This window comes from Nannobrachium achirus, assembly GCF_963921795.1.
Source record: "Nannobrachium achirus genome assembly, chromosome: 11".
NCBI classification, from domain to species: Eukaryota; Metazoa; Chordata; class Actinopteri; order Myctophiformes; family Myctophidae; genus Nannobrachium; species Nannobrachium achirus.
The window spans coordinates 42,612,370-42,628,998 of record NC_137820.1 but is presented as its reverse complement, the minus strand read 5'-3'; the positions used below and the strand labels follow the sequence as shown (position 1 = coordinate 42,628,998).

The following is a 16,629-nucleotide window of genomic DNA, read 5'->3' as shown; positions in this document are numbered from 1 at the left end:
TTTTATTTTTCTAATTGGAATCGTGAAATGTAACATTTATTTGATTTCATTTCAAACACATTTAGTTACATACTCATGTTAACTTTATGAACTTAAATACAAATACATTGGACATAAAAAAAATACATTTTAATACTACTAGTCATTAAGCTGACGCAATTAAAGCAGGTCATGTTTGGAATTGTAACAGCTGAAATCAGTAATATATCAGTATTCCGGTATTAACCTGCGGGCCGCATTAAGCGAAGGTGGGGGCCGCATGTGGCCCCCGGGCTGCCAGTTGCCCATGTATGAGATAGGGGGTCTGGTCATTAAGTTGTGCGTACTGCACTGAGGGTTGGTCCTGTTAAAAAAATAAAAAAAAATAACTGTCCAATTGTTTTATCAATGTCCATATCACCCAACCCTCTACTTAATTACATTACTTATTCTTTATGGACTATGTTAGATTAATCATTAATGCTTAATCATTAATGCTTTAGGCCTTTATTTCTTATTTATGTATTTTACCATTTAATATTTATTCAGCTATATTGTTCAAACAAAACATACATTTTTACTTGCATTTAAAAAATCACTCGTGTGAACTGAGCGGTGGTGTGTGTGTGTGTGTGTGTGTGTGTGTGTGTGTGTGTGTGTGTGTGTGTGTGTGTGTGTGTGTGTGTGTGTGTGTGTGTGTGTGCAACAGCGCCCCTCCCTTAACATGTGTGGTCAGAAAAGGTTACTGCAGGCTACGGACACGGAGACAGACAGACATACATACCCACACACACGGCCACGTATAGGAGCGTTGTGACCACCGCTCAAAAATAAAATGCTGTTTTGATTTTGACTGGTGACTAGGCCTATAGTGGCCAATGGTGCCACCTAGCGGTCAAACAGCAGACTGATAACAGTGCTCAGGGGGGGATTTTGTTCCCTCCCTAGACACACCCAGAGCAGCACCCGAGAGATAGAACGCTGGAAAAGATTTCCTGTCCTTGATGCTTTTTTTTTTTTTTGCATTTTATATAATGTCAGGTTCTGGTCCATATTGTGAGCATATCCTCAGTAACTGTTGTTACATATCCTAAAACAGTGTCTTAAGCATAGCCTCTGTTCAATCTTTAGCTACCAGTAGCCAAGTTGCTCGGCAGGTACCGTGTACAAATGGAACCAAATGGACCCCAAAAAAGCTTCAAGTAGCATGTGAGGGGTCAAACTAGGGGGGTTTTAATGATTGTGAATCCATTGCAAGCATTCCTTGGGCTAAAAACAGCCCCCACGAAACTCTGAAAAGTGATCATCCATTTTTAGCCCAAGGAATGTTTTTCATGCAAAACAAAATGCTTTCATTGGATTCAGAATCATTAAAAACCCCCAGTTTCACCCCTTCATGCTACTTAAAGCAGATTATTTTGGGGTATATTTTTCCTTTATAGTATAGTGTATAAGTGAATGAGACACACTTTCAGCAGCTGCCAAAAACGGATTTTGCAAATGGAATCATGGATTTTCTGATTTGTTATACTCTGAAGTTTCCAAAAATATAAAGTTTTCAAAATCCCCTGAAAATTTGAACGAACCTTTCATGTTTGGACATAAAACTGGACTATTAGTAGGGTCTCAAACCAAGGTTCTGTGACCATCCTCTGGCAAGGATGTTTTGATGATTGATTTGACCTCTATGGACCCTTTATAAAAGATTTAGCTCCCAGGTCCCTCGCAAAAATCCCAGGCTTTTTTGCTAGAAGCCGCAAGAGTTGGTGTCCCATTGACTTTACATTACAGGGAAAAAAAGCTAAAAAATATATCTGTTTTAAGTAACATATGAGGGGTCAAACTAGGGGTTTCTCATGATTCTGAATCCATTAGAAGCATCTGTTTTGCACAAAAAACATTCCTTAGGCTAAAAAACAGCCCACAAGACTATGGTTTAGTGATGAAAAGTGATGAGTCATCACTTTTCACACTTCTGTGGGGGCCGTTTTAGCCCAATGAATGTTTTTTATGCAAAACAGATGTTTGCAATGGATTTAGAATCATGAAAACCCCCTAGTTTGACCCCTCATATGTTACTTAAAGCAGATACATTTTTTGCTTTTTTTCCCTGTAATGTAAAGTTAATGGGACACCAACTCTAGCGGCTTCTAGCTAAAAAGCCTGGGATTTTTGCGAGGGACCTGGGAGCTAAATCTTTTATAAAGGGTCCATAGAGGTCAAATCAATCATCAAAACATCCTTGCCAGAGGATGGTCACAGAACCTTGGTTTGAGACCCTACTATATTTACCAGCAGCTTGTCACCAAACCAGGCTCAGCTGGACCTCACAGGTGAGGGCAATCAGATGGAGCAGAGGGCCTCACAGGTGAGGGCAATCAGATGGAGCAGAGCAAGGGAGGGGCACAGGCAGATCTGGCAAACAGTCACATGGGCCTGCCGTTGAGGTTGTGGTCATGAATCATGATGTCTTGAAATATTCATGTATGCTACACTTGCAGAGTTGCAGTTCAATCATGGCTGAAATGTTTTGGATAACGGTGGTAAGTGACATCATGTAAGTTATATTAGCATATCAAAATGACTAAATTCAAACAGGACTACATGTTAAAGCTATACTGTGTAAGTTGCTCAACTAGTGATCAGTAGCGGTATTGCTTTTTTCGGCCGTTTTTCGGCCGGAGTCGTCGCGGACCACCGCCGCGGACCACCGGAGCGGCGCCGCAAACCACCGCGACCGATAGTAATCCGTGGAGGGGTAGAACGCATGGTAGAAGTAATTTTCTGGCCAGGATTTGTGGATTAAGAGGTTAAAATCCTTCACCATGGTAAACACTGTAGCCAAGCGGAGGCGCTTCCTGGAGACCAGAGCAGATAAGCTGTGATTGGCCGGTAGTGTACCATGTGTGCATGATCGGCGATGTGATTGGGCAACGTATACACAACGTATACAGATGATGCAGATTACGTCATTTTGGCGCGAAATCCCGCCCCTGTCACTGCTAAGAAGAAAACATATAAAGAGAAGGCTTCAGAAGCTGAAAATAACGGAGTGGGTGTTCTAAAACTTTAGCGATTTAACAGTTAGGACAATTTTAAGATTTGTTTTATAAAAAAAGTTACATGGTACAACTTTAACAAGCATTGATGAAATATGACTTCTCTCAGCAGATCAGAGATCAAGCATAGCCTACTTTCAGTTAGAAAGAAACTGATTCTTCAATTTATGGATTACGCTGATGTAGTCTATCATACTGCACCGAGGCTAAATCTAACCTTCTTCCACTTAACAACACACTATTCAACCGTTTATATTATGCAGATTTGCTCTTGGCTGTCCATATGATAACCAGGCTCCTCCTGCCTTCTGATTGAACAGAAGGTAGGAGGAGTCTAGCCTAGGCTACTATTTATGACTCATTATTGCACCATGTATGAAAACATTAACTTGCCATCTCCAACAGTAAGAAGACAGTAGCACTCACTGGTTACAGTTTATTTTCAAATGTAGGCCTATTCATTTTAATTATTCACAATATCTCAAACAATGTGTGGACCCTTACACCTTAACTGAGACACTGTGTACATAGACTTATTTTAAAGTTCCAACTAATGGCTCTAAATCAATTTGCAAAAAACAAACAAAAAAAACTTTAGTTTTACAGCTCCTTCTGATTGGAACAATCTTCCTATTCATATTCGGTCATCGGTCAATAACCTCTTTTCAACTATTTAAAACTGATGTCCTCTCACCTTGAGATGATTACCTGTTCAGGCTTTCGCTAATTAACAGTAGGCCTATAACAGATCATTGATGCAAGTTTCAGGCCTACTGTATGTGCTCTGTGTATTGTTGTAGGCTATGTTTTGTGTTCCCCCTGGTTGATGTTTGATTTGTCTTGTTCATTCTTAATTTAGTTTTGTGCTGTAGCATTTTTTGTTTTGTTTTGTTTGCTCTGTTCTCTACAGATATGTATTTTTATGTAGGCTATTCTAGTAGTAACTTGTGGATCCCCTTGAAAACGAGATGGTTCATCTCAAGGGGTTATTCCCAATAAAGAACGTCAACACATACTACACGTACTCCAGCAGAATTGAAAGCAAAGGACTCTGTCCACGAATTATTAAATTGTAAGAATGTACTGTATATGTCATGTTTGGTCTACTACAGCAACGATAAATACAAATTAAGATGTGGGGAGGAAAAAGAAGAAGAAGTGCATGAAGAGCCATGGACCACGGACCACCATCTGTAAAGGTTGTGCCAGGGACCCCCAGAAGAGAAGATTTACGTATGTAAAAATACATTTTCAACAGTCCCTTGAAAACCAGTGTATTGCTATTAATTTCAGCCTCGAAATTAAAATGAAGCAACTGTTTAAGCCTTAAATTAAGATATTTTATCATTAAAATTACCTCAAAATTAAAGGTGCTCTAAGGGATATTTTTGTTAAAATAAGAGTTCTATATTCTGATAGTAATCATTGCTAGTCTTTGTTCAGTAACAGGGGTCTCTCCAGCTCTTTAGTAAACCGAAAATACTTTCCCAGGTCAGGATTCCAATTTTATCCAATCAGGAGAGAGAACTCATACAGTGATGACACAAAGAAATGAGCATTGCTGCTCTCTCCTCATTGGATGAAATTGGTAACCCACCTGGAAATGTCTGTTTATTAAAGAGATGAGGAGATTTGGAGACCCATTGTTACTGAACAAATACTTTATATCAGTTATTATCAGAGTATGTGAGCTTTAACTGTTTAAGAAAAATAAAGTGTTTGACCCCCCAAAATATTACTTAAAACCACATTTACAATGTAAACAGTGTTGAACAAATGACTTTAGAATTACAAGTCTAGTAGTAGAAATATAGATCTTTATTAAAGGTTGTAATAATAATAACAGATCTACAGACATGGCTTGAAGTGTCACACTTTATTTATTTACAAAAATATTTGAGAACCAACAACAGCCCAAGGCGAAGCGGGGATGGGCGGATATTCCTACAACAGCATGCTAATGGCTCCTTAGGGGATGTAACACAAACTTGAGTGAAACAAAAGGCAATGGCTCAGTGGTACTTGTGTCTGATCCAACACCTTTGCCATATAGTGTGCGTTGCAACTTGTTAGGCGTGTGTCCGGCAACAGTTACGATGGTAATTTTGGCTTCCAGGCAGTTATGACGGCGTCTACTTTCTGCGGCGGGTGGCAGCTCCCTTCTTGCTGCTACAATGCGTAAAAAAGAAGAAGAAGAAACGAGTGAGATCTGTTGCAGACTGAACTCATCGTTGTATTAGGAATGAATATCTGAAGAGATTGATGTCAGAGTTGATGTCACCACGGTTTAGGTTAGAATATATCAACCATCAAATCAAATCACACAAAACCACTCCAAAAGAGATTATGGGGGCAGATTAACTTCTGCGTCCAACATGCATCACTGACTTACCTTTTAAGATGGAAACAGAGTAAAGATGAGGGGATAAGAGGAGACCAAATTATTCCATGAATCATTGACCATTATCTAGCACTATGCTATTGATGGTGGGCAAATAATGGTGTCAAATTGCTCATTATCAACATTCATTTAAAGATTCATGGAATATTTGCTCAGATAGTAGAGGAAAACCAATTCTTCTTTTGTGACACGTCATGACACACAACACAACAAAGACATTAGGAGAAAGGCAACGTACCAGAGAGCAAAGAAACATATGATAAGGTGTGATGTTGATACAGCAATGACTGCATTGCAAATTAAGATCAAACTGCCATTTTAGTCAGGCTGGGCTCTTTTCATGTATTTACTTTGCTCATGAACAGATGACAACGTGACACACAACACAATACAACATAAACTATGTAGACTACAGATCTAGAACTCGTTCACATCACCGAACACGATTGTGATGCAAAAAGACAGAGGACAGTTGAGTTACTGTACCTCTTTGTTGTCATCCAGATATTCCAAAGTCTCATCCATCTTGAGTCAGATTATAGGCCTATAAATCCCTTCTGGTGGTGGTGTTAGTGTATGGGAAAGTTATAGTCTATGGATTGTGTCTCTCCACATGATCCTAAAGTGGATGTTGGCTTCAAGAGTAAACCCTTTGCTATGTGGACAGTGGGCCTACATGGTGGATCATTACAAATGCGGTGTATACTTAGTTGGGTCTTAAAGGAGTAGTTCACCCAAAAATGTACTTATTTTCTATCAATTACAAAACCCAAGCCTTGACTTCATGGGTGATTTTCTTGTTTTTGTCGCATTCCTAAGCCAATTATTTGATGACCGGATGATCGGACAGTAGGAGACTCAATTGAGTGTCCTACTGGAGAATCAAATGATTGGCTCAGGAGTGCAACAAAAACATCTCCATGGATTCAAGGCTTCTTGGGTTTTGTAATTGATAGAAAAAGAAAACTTTTTTGGTTGAACTACTCCTTTTAAATTACAGTACATGTTTGACTCATACCTCCAGATTGCTTGTGTGTGGAACCAGTCAGAATGAGTCAACACCTAGGGGAGTGTTATGCCATTTTATGCCACAAACGGACATGAAAATGATATAAACTGACATGAACTGTCCTGAATGACATTGACAGTTATGTCCTGGCTGGTTATGGATGTGGGATATAATGATCATTTCCTTGAGACAGTAAAGTTAAAGGTGCTTTAACTAACTGCAAGGTAATGATGACATTAAATACAACTGCATTTCCATGCTGCTGTCTGTGAGGGTGAATGGGTGGTGGGGGTCGATACAAGGACTGGGCAATATATCAATGTTATATCGATATTGTGATATGAGACCAGATATCGTCTTGGATTTTGGATATCATAATAATGTATAAAAGTGTTGTCTTTTCCTGATTTTAATCACTCAAAACCATATTTATACTTTAAAAGATCTGCCATCCCACTATTTTTGAGAATATTAAAAGAAAATATGTATATATTATCACAATACGATATAATCATCACAATAATATCAACGTCGAGGTTCATTTGATATATGAAATATTGTGATATTTGATATTGTCCATATCGCCCAGCCCTAGTCTGATACCTACAGGTTCCAGGCTACAATACTTACTGCTTCGCCATCTCATCAATGCGTTTCCTCAGTGTGACGACCTGGAAACAACACAGCAGCGTATTTAACACGGCCGCGCTGAAGCTTTACCTGGCAGGAGCCCGGCTCTCCTTTCTGGGGGTGGAAGCAGCTCCCTGTGCTAGTGGCTATAGCTGAAGGCCTCATGGGAAACCAAGTGTGGACGTGAAACAGTAATATAGAGATTTCCTGAATATGATAGTAGGTCCTGTCAAATATTTTATGACTTCTAAGACGTACTGAACTTTAGTGGTCTTTGTTGTTCTGCCAAACTTGGTTTCCCAGAATGCCAGGGAGGGAGAAATCAAAGGATGCAAGAAGAGGTTAGATGCAGCGCTTTGCTCCTGGGTCCTCCGGTGTTTTTGCTCCATTCGCGTTCATGCTGCGAGCGGCAGAGCGTCATGCACTGCAGCGGAGTGAGCTGTGCACGTGAACCACCTGCTCCTCTTTACTTACTATTTACTGAGCTCCTCCACTCTCTTACGCAGGGTTGTCACCTGAAGGACATCAAAGCGTTATGTACCATGTTCATAAGCTACCGTTCACATCTCAACACACAGAGCACTGTGGGTGTTACCACGTGGACAAGAAACATATATTTTAAACCTTTTGTAACAGTTTGTTTATTACTTAATCCCTAGCATCCGTATGATGGGAAAGCATTTGCAGAAAATTGTCGATTGAGAAGCTCACAACGTGTCACGCTGTGATGCGTTGTGAGCTTGTCGATCGGCTATTTTCAGCGAATGCTTTCCCCACAATAACAGAAAAGACCCTCGTATAGACCCCTGAGGGTTTAGGTGGTGAATCAGAAAGAAAGAAAGAGAGAAAGAAATGAAATTAAATGAAATGAAAGAAAGAAAGACATGTACTGTATAGTCTATCAATCAATCTATGGTGAAACATTTAGCAATTAGATCCGGGTGGAGGTCCTCCATGATTCTAGATGTCCCATCCTGTGACTAGGCAACCATTACCATCCTCATCATCGCCAGGTCAAGTCCACTTGGAACAAAACTCAGGAACACCTCAAACGTTTGGAGGATGGTTTTACAGAGCCAGCCATATTGGCTCAGCTCATGAAATTGGAAGAAAACAATAAGATTATACAAAGGGTACAAAATGTGATCTTGGATCTCGTTGCTGTCGGGCAGAAACCTCTTATCTCCAAACTGAAATTCAATTAACGCCGCCTACTTGACACAAACGTATCAAAAGCAGCAGATACAGAAGCGATGCATTTCGAGCTTTTTCCTTCTAGTTTTAACTTTTTTTAATCCTGTAAAGTAGTTTTGGACATAATGAGGTTTCCACCCGACAGACGATATGTTTCCAACATGAGATATATAATGGAAGCATATACATTGTACAACACACCATAACATTATGATATGTTAATGGTATTATTGCTGTTTTATCTTTGTGCAGCACCTTGGACGGACACCCACCTCATACTTCTGCCTCTTCTGCCTCTCCATGTGGTCGAACTTCTCAGATTCCAACTGGACCATCCATTCGTGCAGCTCCTTGATCTTTTCCCTGGAGGAGAACCCAAATGCCATCATGTAAGTAAAAAATGTCTTAATGTATGCTTAGTGCTTCAAAGAAACTAGAATAGGCCTACCGGGTTAACTTCAAACCTAGCTGTCTAAATATCTAAATAACATTCTTAGCATTTGAACTGAAGCAACAAACTAATCTAAATAACATAACCTATGTGAGACAGTAATTACATTGGTATAAGTAACCAATAATCACATCACTTACTTCAGCTTGTCCTCATTGAGATGGTCAACGTTGACCTGCTTGCGTCTAGCTGCCAAGATCTTCTTCTTCTTCTCCCTCTCAGTCTCTTTCTTTCCACCTCTCTTCGAGTCGGCCTGTGGAAAGAGGGGTTATGTTAAAGCAACGTTCTGCATGGAACGCAACCTTAGGGGAGGGTGATCACTGGCACACTGGCATAAGTGTGTGAGAGAGGTTTTTTCTTTTAAATATTCAAATACATGTTAGTCAAATTAAGTCTCGCATCAATATACAGATTACATCCTGCACATAATTCTATATTCATTCAAACTCCTAAATCTGACTGGGGAGGGGGTCTGGGAGATAGGTGGGTTATTGCTAGTCTGATGCTAGTTATTGCTAGGCTGACGTGAAAGACATATCTTACAAAAATAAAGAAAAGAAGAAGGAAAAAAGGTTATGTATATATGGGTAATCCAAATCAGTTGTAAATATTAGTACGTTTTGACGTGGCGTCATTAAAAAAAACATGTCAAAAACGTTGCCGACCCCTGGCCTCCAGCATGTCTGCTTAGATAGATACTGACCTTCTGGAGATGGCTGCTGGCACTGCCCATGCTGGACAGCGCGGACTTCTTCTTGGCGTCCTCAATAGCCTTCTTCTGGGAATCAGCCTCCTCCCTCTGGCGCCTCTCCTCCTGTATTCAGGAAACACACACATACACACAGGGTCAGCACAACATCAGTCTGAATTAAGACAAGAACACCGAGTCGCTTAGTGCAAGCAGCTGGCGATGGCACAGAATGACACGTACCTCACGTCTGGCTTGACGCTCCTTGTCCTTCTCGGCACGGATTCTCTGCTGCTCAGCTCTCTCTGCCCTACGCTTCTCCTGCAGACACACAGTAAAGTGGTGCAACCCACAGAATCAGAACCAGAGCCACAAACAACATGGAGTGTGTCTCCACTCTGAGTTAGTTTTATTACTCAGGAAATCTTAGTACCGGTAGTATATATTTTGTTTTGCCACATTATGTTCTCAGAATATTCACATTTTGGGTTGTTTCTATTTTCTTTCTCTCTATATATATCTATATACTTTTTTTTTACCAGCTATAATAACCTAAGATACTGTAACACTGCAGAGAAAATCACTGATGCACTGCGACATTCTTAATGTTAATTTAACCAATTTTTCACACTCCCAGAGTGACACAACTAGATATTGTTGCTGCCAGGCAAAAACCTCTTATCTCCATATTCTAACTTTTTTTTGTTTTTTTACTTATAAAATTTACACCCTACTTGATCATACTACATAGGGTCAAACAAATGTATCAAAAACAGCTGATATACAAGCTTGAAAGAGCTCGTAGATCTGTGAATCCTTTGATTCACACTCACAGAGTGACACAACAACTGAAACTCACAATTCTCTCCTTGAGAGCGATCAGCTCCTCCTCCTCCTTCTTCCTGCACTCAAAGTGAGCATCGATCAGGCCCTGCAGCTCCTGCAGGTCCTTTCCCATGCGCTTCTTGGCGATGTCCTGTAGGGGTCGACAGAACAGAGGATGTAAACCACAGACACATACACACACCATCACCACCATCAAGGCCCAGAAAGATCCCAGACAAATCCAGTTTATTTGGAAAACACAGGATTCAGTAATATTCACCTTATTCCTGGCCACGGCCATCGTTTCCGCTCTAACATGGAAAGGGGCCTCATATCAAGGGGTTTCGTGAGGGACTTTGTGCTTACCAGTGTTGCCATGTCTGTTTATTATAAGCGACTTTGGGGTTGTTTTTCTGTAAAGTCACTTGTATCTATTGGTGGTTGCAGGTTGTTGGGCTTGTTTCTAAAGTGTAGTTGCTTATTCAGGCTTGCTAATGTTTTTTCATGTCAAGGACCTCACAACGTGTCGTGATGTGACACGTTGTGAGCTTGTAGAGAGTCTATTTTCAAATAGAGGGCTTGTTTTCATAGATCTGGCTGCTTGATTTTCTTGAAATGTTGGCAACACTGCTTATTAGCTGGCTTCAATACGCCTGCAGTAGCCTACTAGGGAGGAAGTGAACATATATTGAGTGAAGCGGCACACAGAGAATAACTCAAAGGCGCCGCCCTGGAGTAGGGCCAAGAATAAGGTGAATGGCCCAGTCTGAGGTCTACTCACATCGAAGTTGACTGCGTCACCATCGGGAATCTTAGGGGCTCTATGGGAAATGAAATATATCGATGTCTCACCATGATTACATTCATGAAAGCAGTGGTAATGGAAATGACATCAGATTGAAATGTGTGGGAGAAATCATTTCAATTCGTGGTTACATGAGAAGGTGACTTACTTGAACTTAGGCTTCTCCTCTGTTTATTAAGAAATGAAGAAGGGGAACAAGTACACGTTACTGGGTTAGAGATGCACAATAGATTGTTTGAAGCAAATCGTTTATTTTCCAGGCAAGAATGTCTTGGTGTGAATGTCACAATGTAAAAATCCAGATGTCTGTTGCTGTAGTGCAACTATAAGTTAAACACAGGATGTTAAAGTGAGTGGATGAATACAAATTGTTGCCTGGGCTTTCAATTGAAAGTTTAGGGTTAGAAAAATCAACAAACATCAAAACTTCACATATTATTACATAGACTACCAGACAAACGGTTCTACGCGAGCAAATATGACATTTAGAATAACATCTTGAAACTGTGGTGTGGCCGTTATTGTAACTGGGGGCAGTACTGTTTCATGTTCAGTACGGTCAAAACAGATCAGCTTACTTATTTCAAATTAAAGTTTGCTTCGTGTAGTACACTACACATGACGTTCATGTTACTGTTAACCACTGGCCACTGTCACCCTGGCATCCCTGTTCGGTGCATGTCATTATAGGTGAACATTTTCAAAGATTCTCAAAACTTTTCCGAAATAATTTGGAAAAGTTTTGAAAATGTTTGTGCGTCGAGTGGTTAAAATGTTGAGTGTCACTGCTGAAGGTTAGGAAATACAAAAAAGGGGGGTAAAAAAACAACAAGAAAAAAGTTGTTTGTATCATGTTTTTGGCTTGACCCCAAAGCCTGCTTCGCAGGCAAGGTAACATATTTCTATTTTGGAACACGTTTTGGTGACACCATGCCATGCAAAGTGTATAGTATAGTTAAGCAATAAGTCATGAGAGGGAGAGCTTTCTTGTGGTTATTGGCGCGGCAGCGCTACTACGGCATAGGCGCGGAGCAGGAATTGTTAGCATTATTCTTTCACCCTTCTTCTCCGCTTTTGTCAAACTAAATTCCTTTGGAAACTACTAACTAAATAAATGTATCAATATCCTATTGTGGTAATTTGACTGCAAAGTGTAGCCAAATAACAGACGGTATAATTTTGGACAGACATTTTGTGTCCAGCAGAGCAGATATTTCCCTCCTCACCACAATACAGACCAGAAACAACAGACTCAACAGAGTCCGTCCAAACCAGAATGAATCACACCAAATCCATCCAAGTTTTAATCAACATACCTTCCTCTTCAACGGCCTCTGCATGCAGCAAGCATTGAAAATAAGAGCAGAATGAAAAGCATTAGCATGGCAGCGAGAGCTGCACATTCGCTATGGTTTCTTCTCTAGCGCTCTCTATAGCTTTAGTGCTAGTCCCTCTTCAGTGTTTGATCAATGATACTTTGATGAAACAAGGATTTTAAAGTAATAATAGAGATAATGTAGTCGTTACATATCAATGAGGAATAGAAAATTAGATGTTTAAATTGGCATTCTGTGCTTTATATTTGAAATTGTCAATGGCTCATCAAAGTATCGTTCTTCTATTATGGAACAGTTGTGTCCATTTAGAAGAGACAAACAAAAAGATCATACTCCAAAGCCTTAATTTCCTTGCTAGCAAAATTATCTTTGGAGCATAGCAGTTTTCTTGTCTCCTTTATAAGGAAACAGGCATTGTAATGGTTAATGATAACATAAGCAAGCCTTTGATACACTGACATCATTTAAGTGTCATTCCCATCAGGCACGATAAAGATAAAGATATCGTTTTAAAAATCACTCTCAATTCAAGTGGATGGTAGCGTCCACCACAACGATAACACCAACATAATTGATGTGAACGCCGACATATCGTTATAGTTATCTTTATCGTGCCCGGTGGGAAAGACACTTAACACTGAATGATTGACATCAGATATCAAAAGTGACAAATTAAATGTGCATCCAACGAGTGCCTTTAAAATCACTTTCGTTTTGGTCCAATAAAAATGGAAGCCCAATTACAGTCACAATTTTAATTGTATGACAGCAGCACACAAACTTTAACACCAAATTAGTTGCTGTTAAAGTTGCTGAAAAATATTTATTTTTGGCAAATGTTGGCAGACATGCATTTTGAGTTCATTTATGAAAAGCAAATTTCAAAAACATCTGCATTTCCTAATCAAATGTCAGATTTGGAACTCAATATACATTCAGCACGATTCAGCTTTCAGGTTAGCAGTGCATCTCAAGTTAGAAAAAAAAGACTTGGCGCTTTGAAACAGCTTTGAAATCATTTGTTGTTGTCGAGAGAAACATTACCGTCAGCCATCTTTAATATGGCCAGGCAGTGAAGGGAAGGTAAAGATTAGTAGATAGGGTATAGAAGAGTGGAGGTGTGGTTGGTCAACCCATTAAAACCAGGAAAGGTTGTCATTTTTAAAGGTTTTAGCGTTGGCAATAGCAGACTTAAGAGTCACTTCGTGCCACGCTGTGATCTTGATATATCTGCTATTATTTTTATATAATATACAATTCTTTTTTAATCAACTTTGTAAAATGTTGAAAGAACTACTGGTTTAGAAGGCATCGGGTCTCAATGGGTTTAAGGATTTCTGTCTGCTTGGAGCAGATGGTGCTGTTGCTGCTGGAGAGGATGGTGAGATAAGAGGAATACCCCCCCATCGTGCCAACATACCTTCAACAGCCTCTGGCTGAGGCTCTGGCTCTACCACTGGTTCTGGCTCTGGCTCTGGCTCTGGCTCTGGCTCAGGCTCTGGCTCAGCCTCGGGCTCAGGCTCGGGCTCGGGCTCTGGGGCAGCCTCAGGCTCAGGCTCTGGGGCCGCCTCAGGGGCCACCTCAACTTCCTCCTCTACTACCTCCTCCACGGCTGCACCGACCACCACAACATCATGCAGGCAGCGCGTGAACCAGGGAGAGGAAGGGCGATGAAAGGGTTAATGAAAGCATGAGGGATAAAGAGTATGAAGAGTTGGGGAAGGAGGGAAGGGGGGTTTGGGGGTTGTGAGTCAGTAGAACTGATAAGGAAGAAGAGATGAGATGGGTTTATTTTGCTAAGAGAGCAAGTTGTTTCACAGAAATGGCCACCAGGCGGCACTAAAGCGAATGAGAGAGCAAGCAGGTTAAAAAGGGAGGAAAAGGTCAAAATGAGTGATGGACATTTATGATGGACTGTTTTGACTGGAATGGCTATGCTGAGGGTTGCTATGAAAACAAGATTTGTCTTTAAAAGATGGCAGGATTGCTACATCAACTGACCATATGCAGTGGCACATCAACACATAAGGAGAGAGAGAGACTATACATTATAGCCTGTACTTTTGTTGTTTTTTTCTTTCCGTTATCTTTTATTTTCTAGAGTTAGTGTTGACTGGCATGCCACAAAGACTATTATTTAAGATATTTAACAGTCACGATGAAGGATAGTGACCGACAAATTAGTTATTATAGATGACATGAACGTTATCATCTGAAGTTTGCAAGTTGATTTCTTACCATCGAACTCTTCATTTTGGTCGGAAAAAAAAGAAAGGAGCAAAATAACATGATCAAAAGATCTCATCTGTACCCAATTTGCTGCAGAATAACACTGCAAAAATGTGGGTGCAGCTGGTATCCATGCTAAGCATTCTGAATACAGTCCTCCTCAACTGATGAGTGTTCACATTTCTGTAAGTATATTGCAAGTGAATTGACTAAAGTATCATCATGGCTAGGATAGCTTTAGTACAATTCCTTCTCATATCAAAGTTCAGCTAAGGAGACCTGTGCAGTTGCAGTGCCACAGATTAGCAGGACCGTGTGGGCAGCAGACCAGCGCATCTTAATTCATCGTTCAAGACAGTTTACACTTGACAAAATGACACTGTGCTGTTGTCAACGCCAGTGCCTGCATCCATGCAAATCATCACTGTCGGGCATAAACCTTGTATCTCCGTTTCAAATTTGTACGTTTTTTTCAAAAAGTAAAGCCCTGCTTTATCATGCAAGACTGTCGCACAAAACTAGGGAAAATAGCAGATCTACAAGCACACAACGGCTCGCAGTGCGAGGCTTTGTGTGCTTGTAGATCAGCTATTTTCACTGTTTTAAATAGTTTTTAAAATGATGAATACAAAATGAACGGTTTTGGACATACAAGGTTTCCACCCGACAACAATGAAATAGAGTGTGAGAGCTGTCTCACATCCAGTGTGTATGTGCTGCAACAGTGCAGTATTTGGCAACATCTTGAATCTCAGGGAGTCAAGCCAAACCTGGAACAATTATTTATCCAGTGCCATTTAATTCTATATACGGGGGATTGGAAAATCAGTTAGGCAACATTTAGAGATATAGATAGATATAGATATAGATATAGAGATATAATTTTTTTGTATATTGAGAATTGTGCATGATGACTGTATCTACAGCCTATTTGAAGATCAGTAATAATAATAAATAATGTACTTACCCCCACTGTAAGACAAAAAAAAAGAAAGAGATATTTAGAAAACAGTCAAAACTAACTCATCAATAATGAACTGTTAAAGGATACATTTCAGCATTTTTTAGATGAATTCAAGATAAAAAAAAGTATATGTAAATATTATACACTTACACATCTTCTGCGTCAGACATGATGACAGATGGATTTAACTAACCTGCACACAAGAGAGGGCAAAAGAGAGGAGACACTTTGAGTCACACTATTTATAGCACAGGTTTATGTTGCAAACTTCTCGAATTCCCCCCCTACCCCCACTCCCAAGTGCCCCCTCAACCCCACCCGGTGGTCCAAACCTTTTTTCTTTTTTTTGTATATATATTTTAGTTCAGAGAGTTTTAATTTGAAGTGTTGCTGTCATTGGCGACGATGATGCTCACGCATCAAGGAGATGAAAGAAACATCTGACTTTATAATTAGAATTTGATTCAAGTATTCGACAGAAATCTGAACCCTGAACCTGGATGGGCTCCTCAGCTTGTAAGTGAGATGATAACCAAACATAGTTTTGTGCCAAAGGCCTCTCCCTGCCTGCAGGGCGTGAGATCCATTTAGCCGTACATAAAAACAGAGGTCACTGGAAAGGTCGTCCTCCTAACCCACCCCATGTTTCCATTTGTTAATGAAGGTGTTAAACACTTTAAGCTTCAAGAACATGGCGTTCTCTAATATACTGTAGGTTCTTTAACAGCACTTACAGAACCAGGTCCCTGGTCGCCTTACATCTGAGATGTTTTATTTGTTTTAATTTGGTTGTCTTGCACATTAATCGTATAGTGTTTAAAAATCATTAGCGTATAAAATGCAATCGCTATTGAAATGTTCATAAACAAAACGTGTATTATAAATGGTGAGCGGCTTGCATGGGTAACCCATTAGCCTCATTAGTGTGAGGGCCCTGCAAAGGCTTCTCACGATCAGAACTATTTCCATACAAGACAGCTGCAGATGTCTCCAGGACGCGGGCCCAGGATCCAGTTTCAATAGATGCACAGTTGATGCAGATCAGGTTCTTTCTCTTG

At 40.2% G+C, this 16,629-nt stretch overlaps 1 protein-coding gene across 1 annotated transcript; it reads right to left on the bottom strand.

The window, feature by feature from the left end:
• Nucleotides 1-4,963: 4,963 nt before the first annotated feature.
• Nucleotides 4,964-15,741, bottom strand: tnnt3a (troponin T type 3a (skeletal, fast); the record flags this gene model as incomplete). The annotated part of the gene is made up of 13 exons (XM_080737088.1): nucleotides 4,964-5,207; nucleotides 7,079-7,119; nucleotides 8,545-8,635; nucleotides 8,864-8,976; nucleotides 9,427-9,537; nucleotides 9,655-9,732; nucleotides 10,271-10,387; nucleotides 11,018-11,057; nucleotides 11,190-11,208; nucleotides 12,358-12,375; nucleotides 13,799-13,990; nucleotides 15,575-15,579; nucleotides 15,722-15,741. The coding sequence occupies 13 exons, from the start codon at nucleotides 15,739-15,741 to the stop codon at nucleotides 5,171-5,173; spliced, it is 882 nt and encodes a 293-aa protein (XP_080593214.1). The 3' UTR covers nucleotides 4,964-5,170.
• Nucleotides 15,742-16,629: the final 888 nt, after the last annotated feature.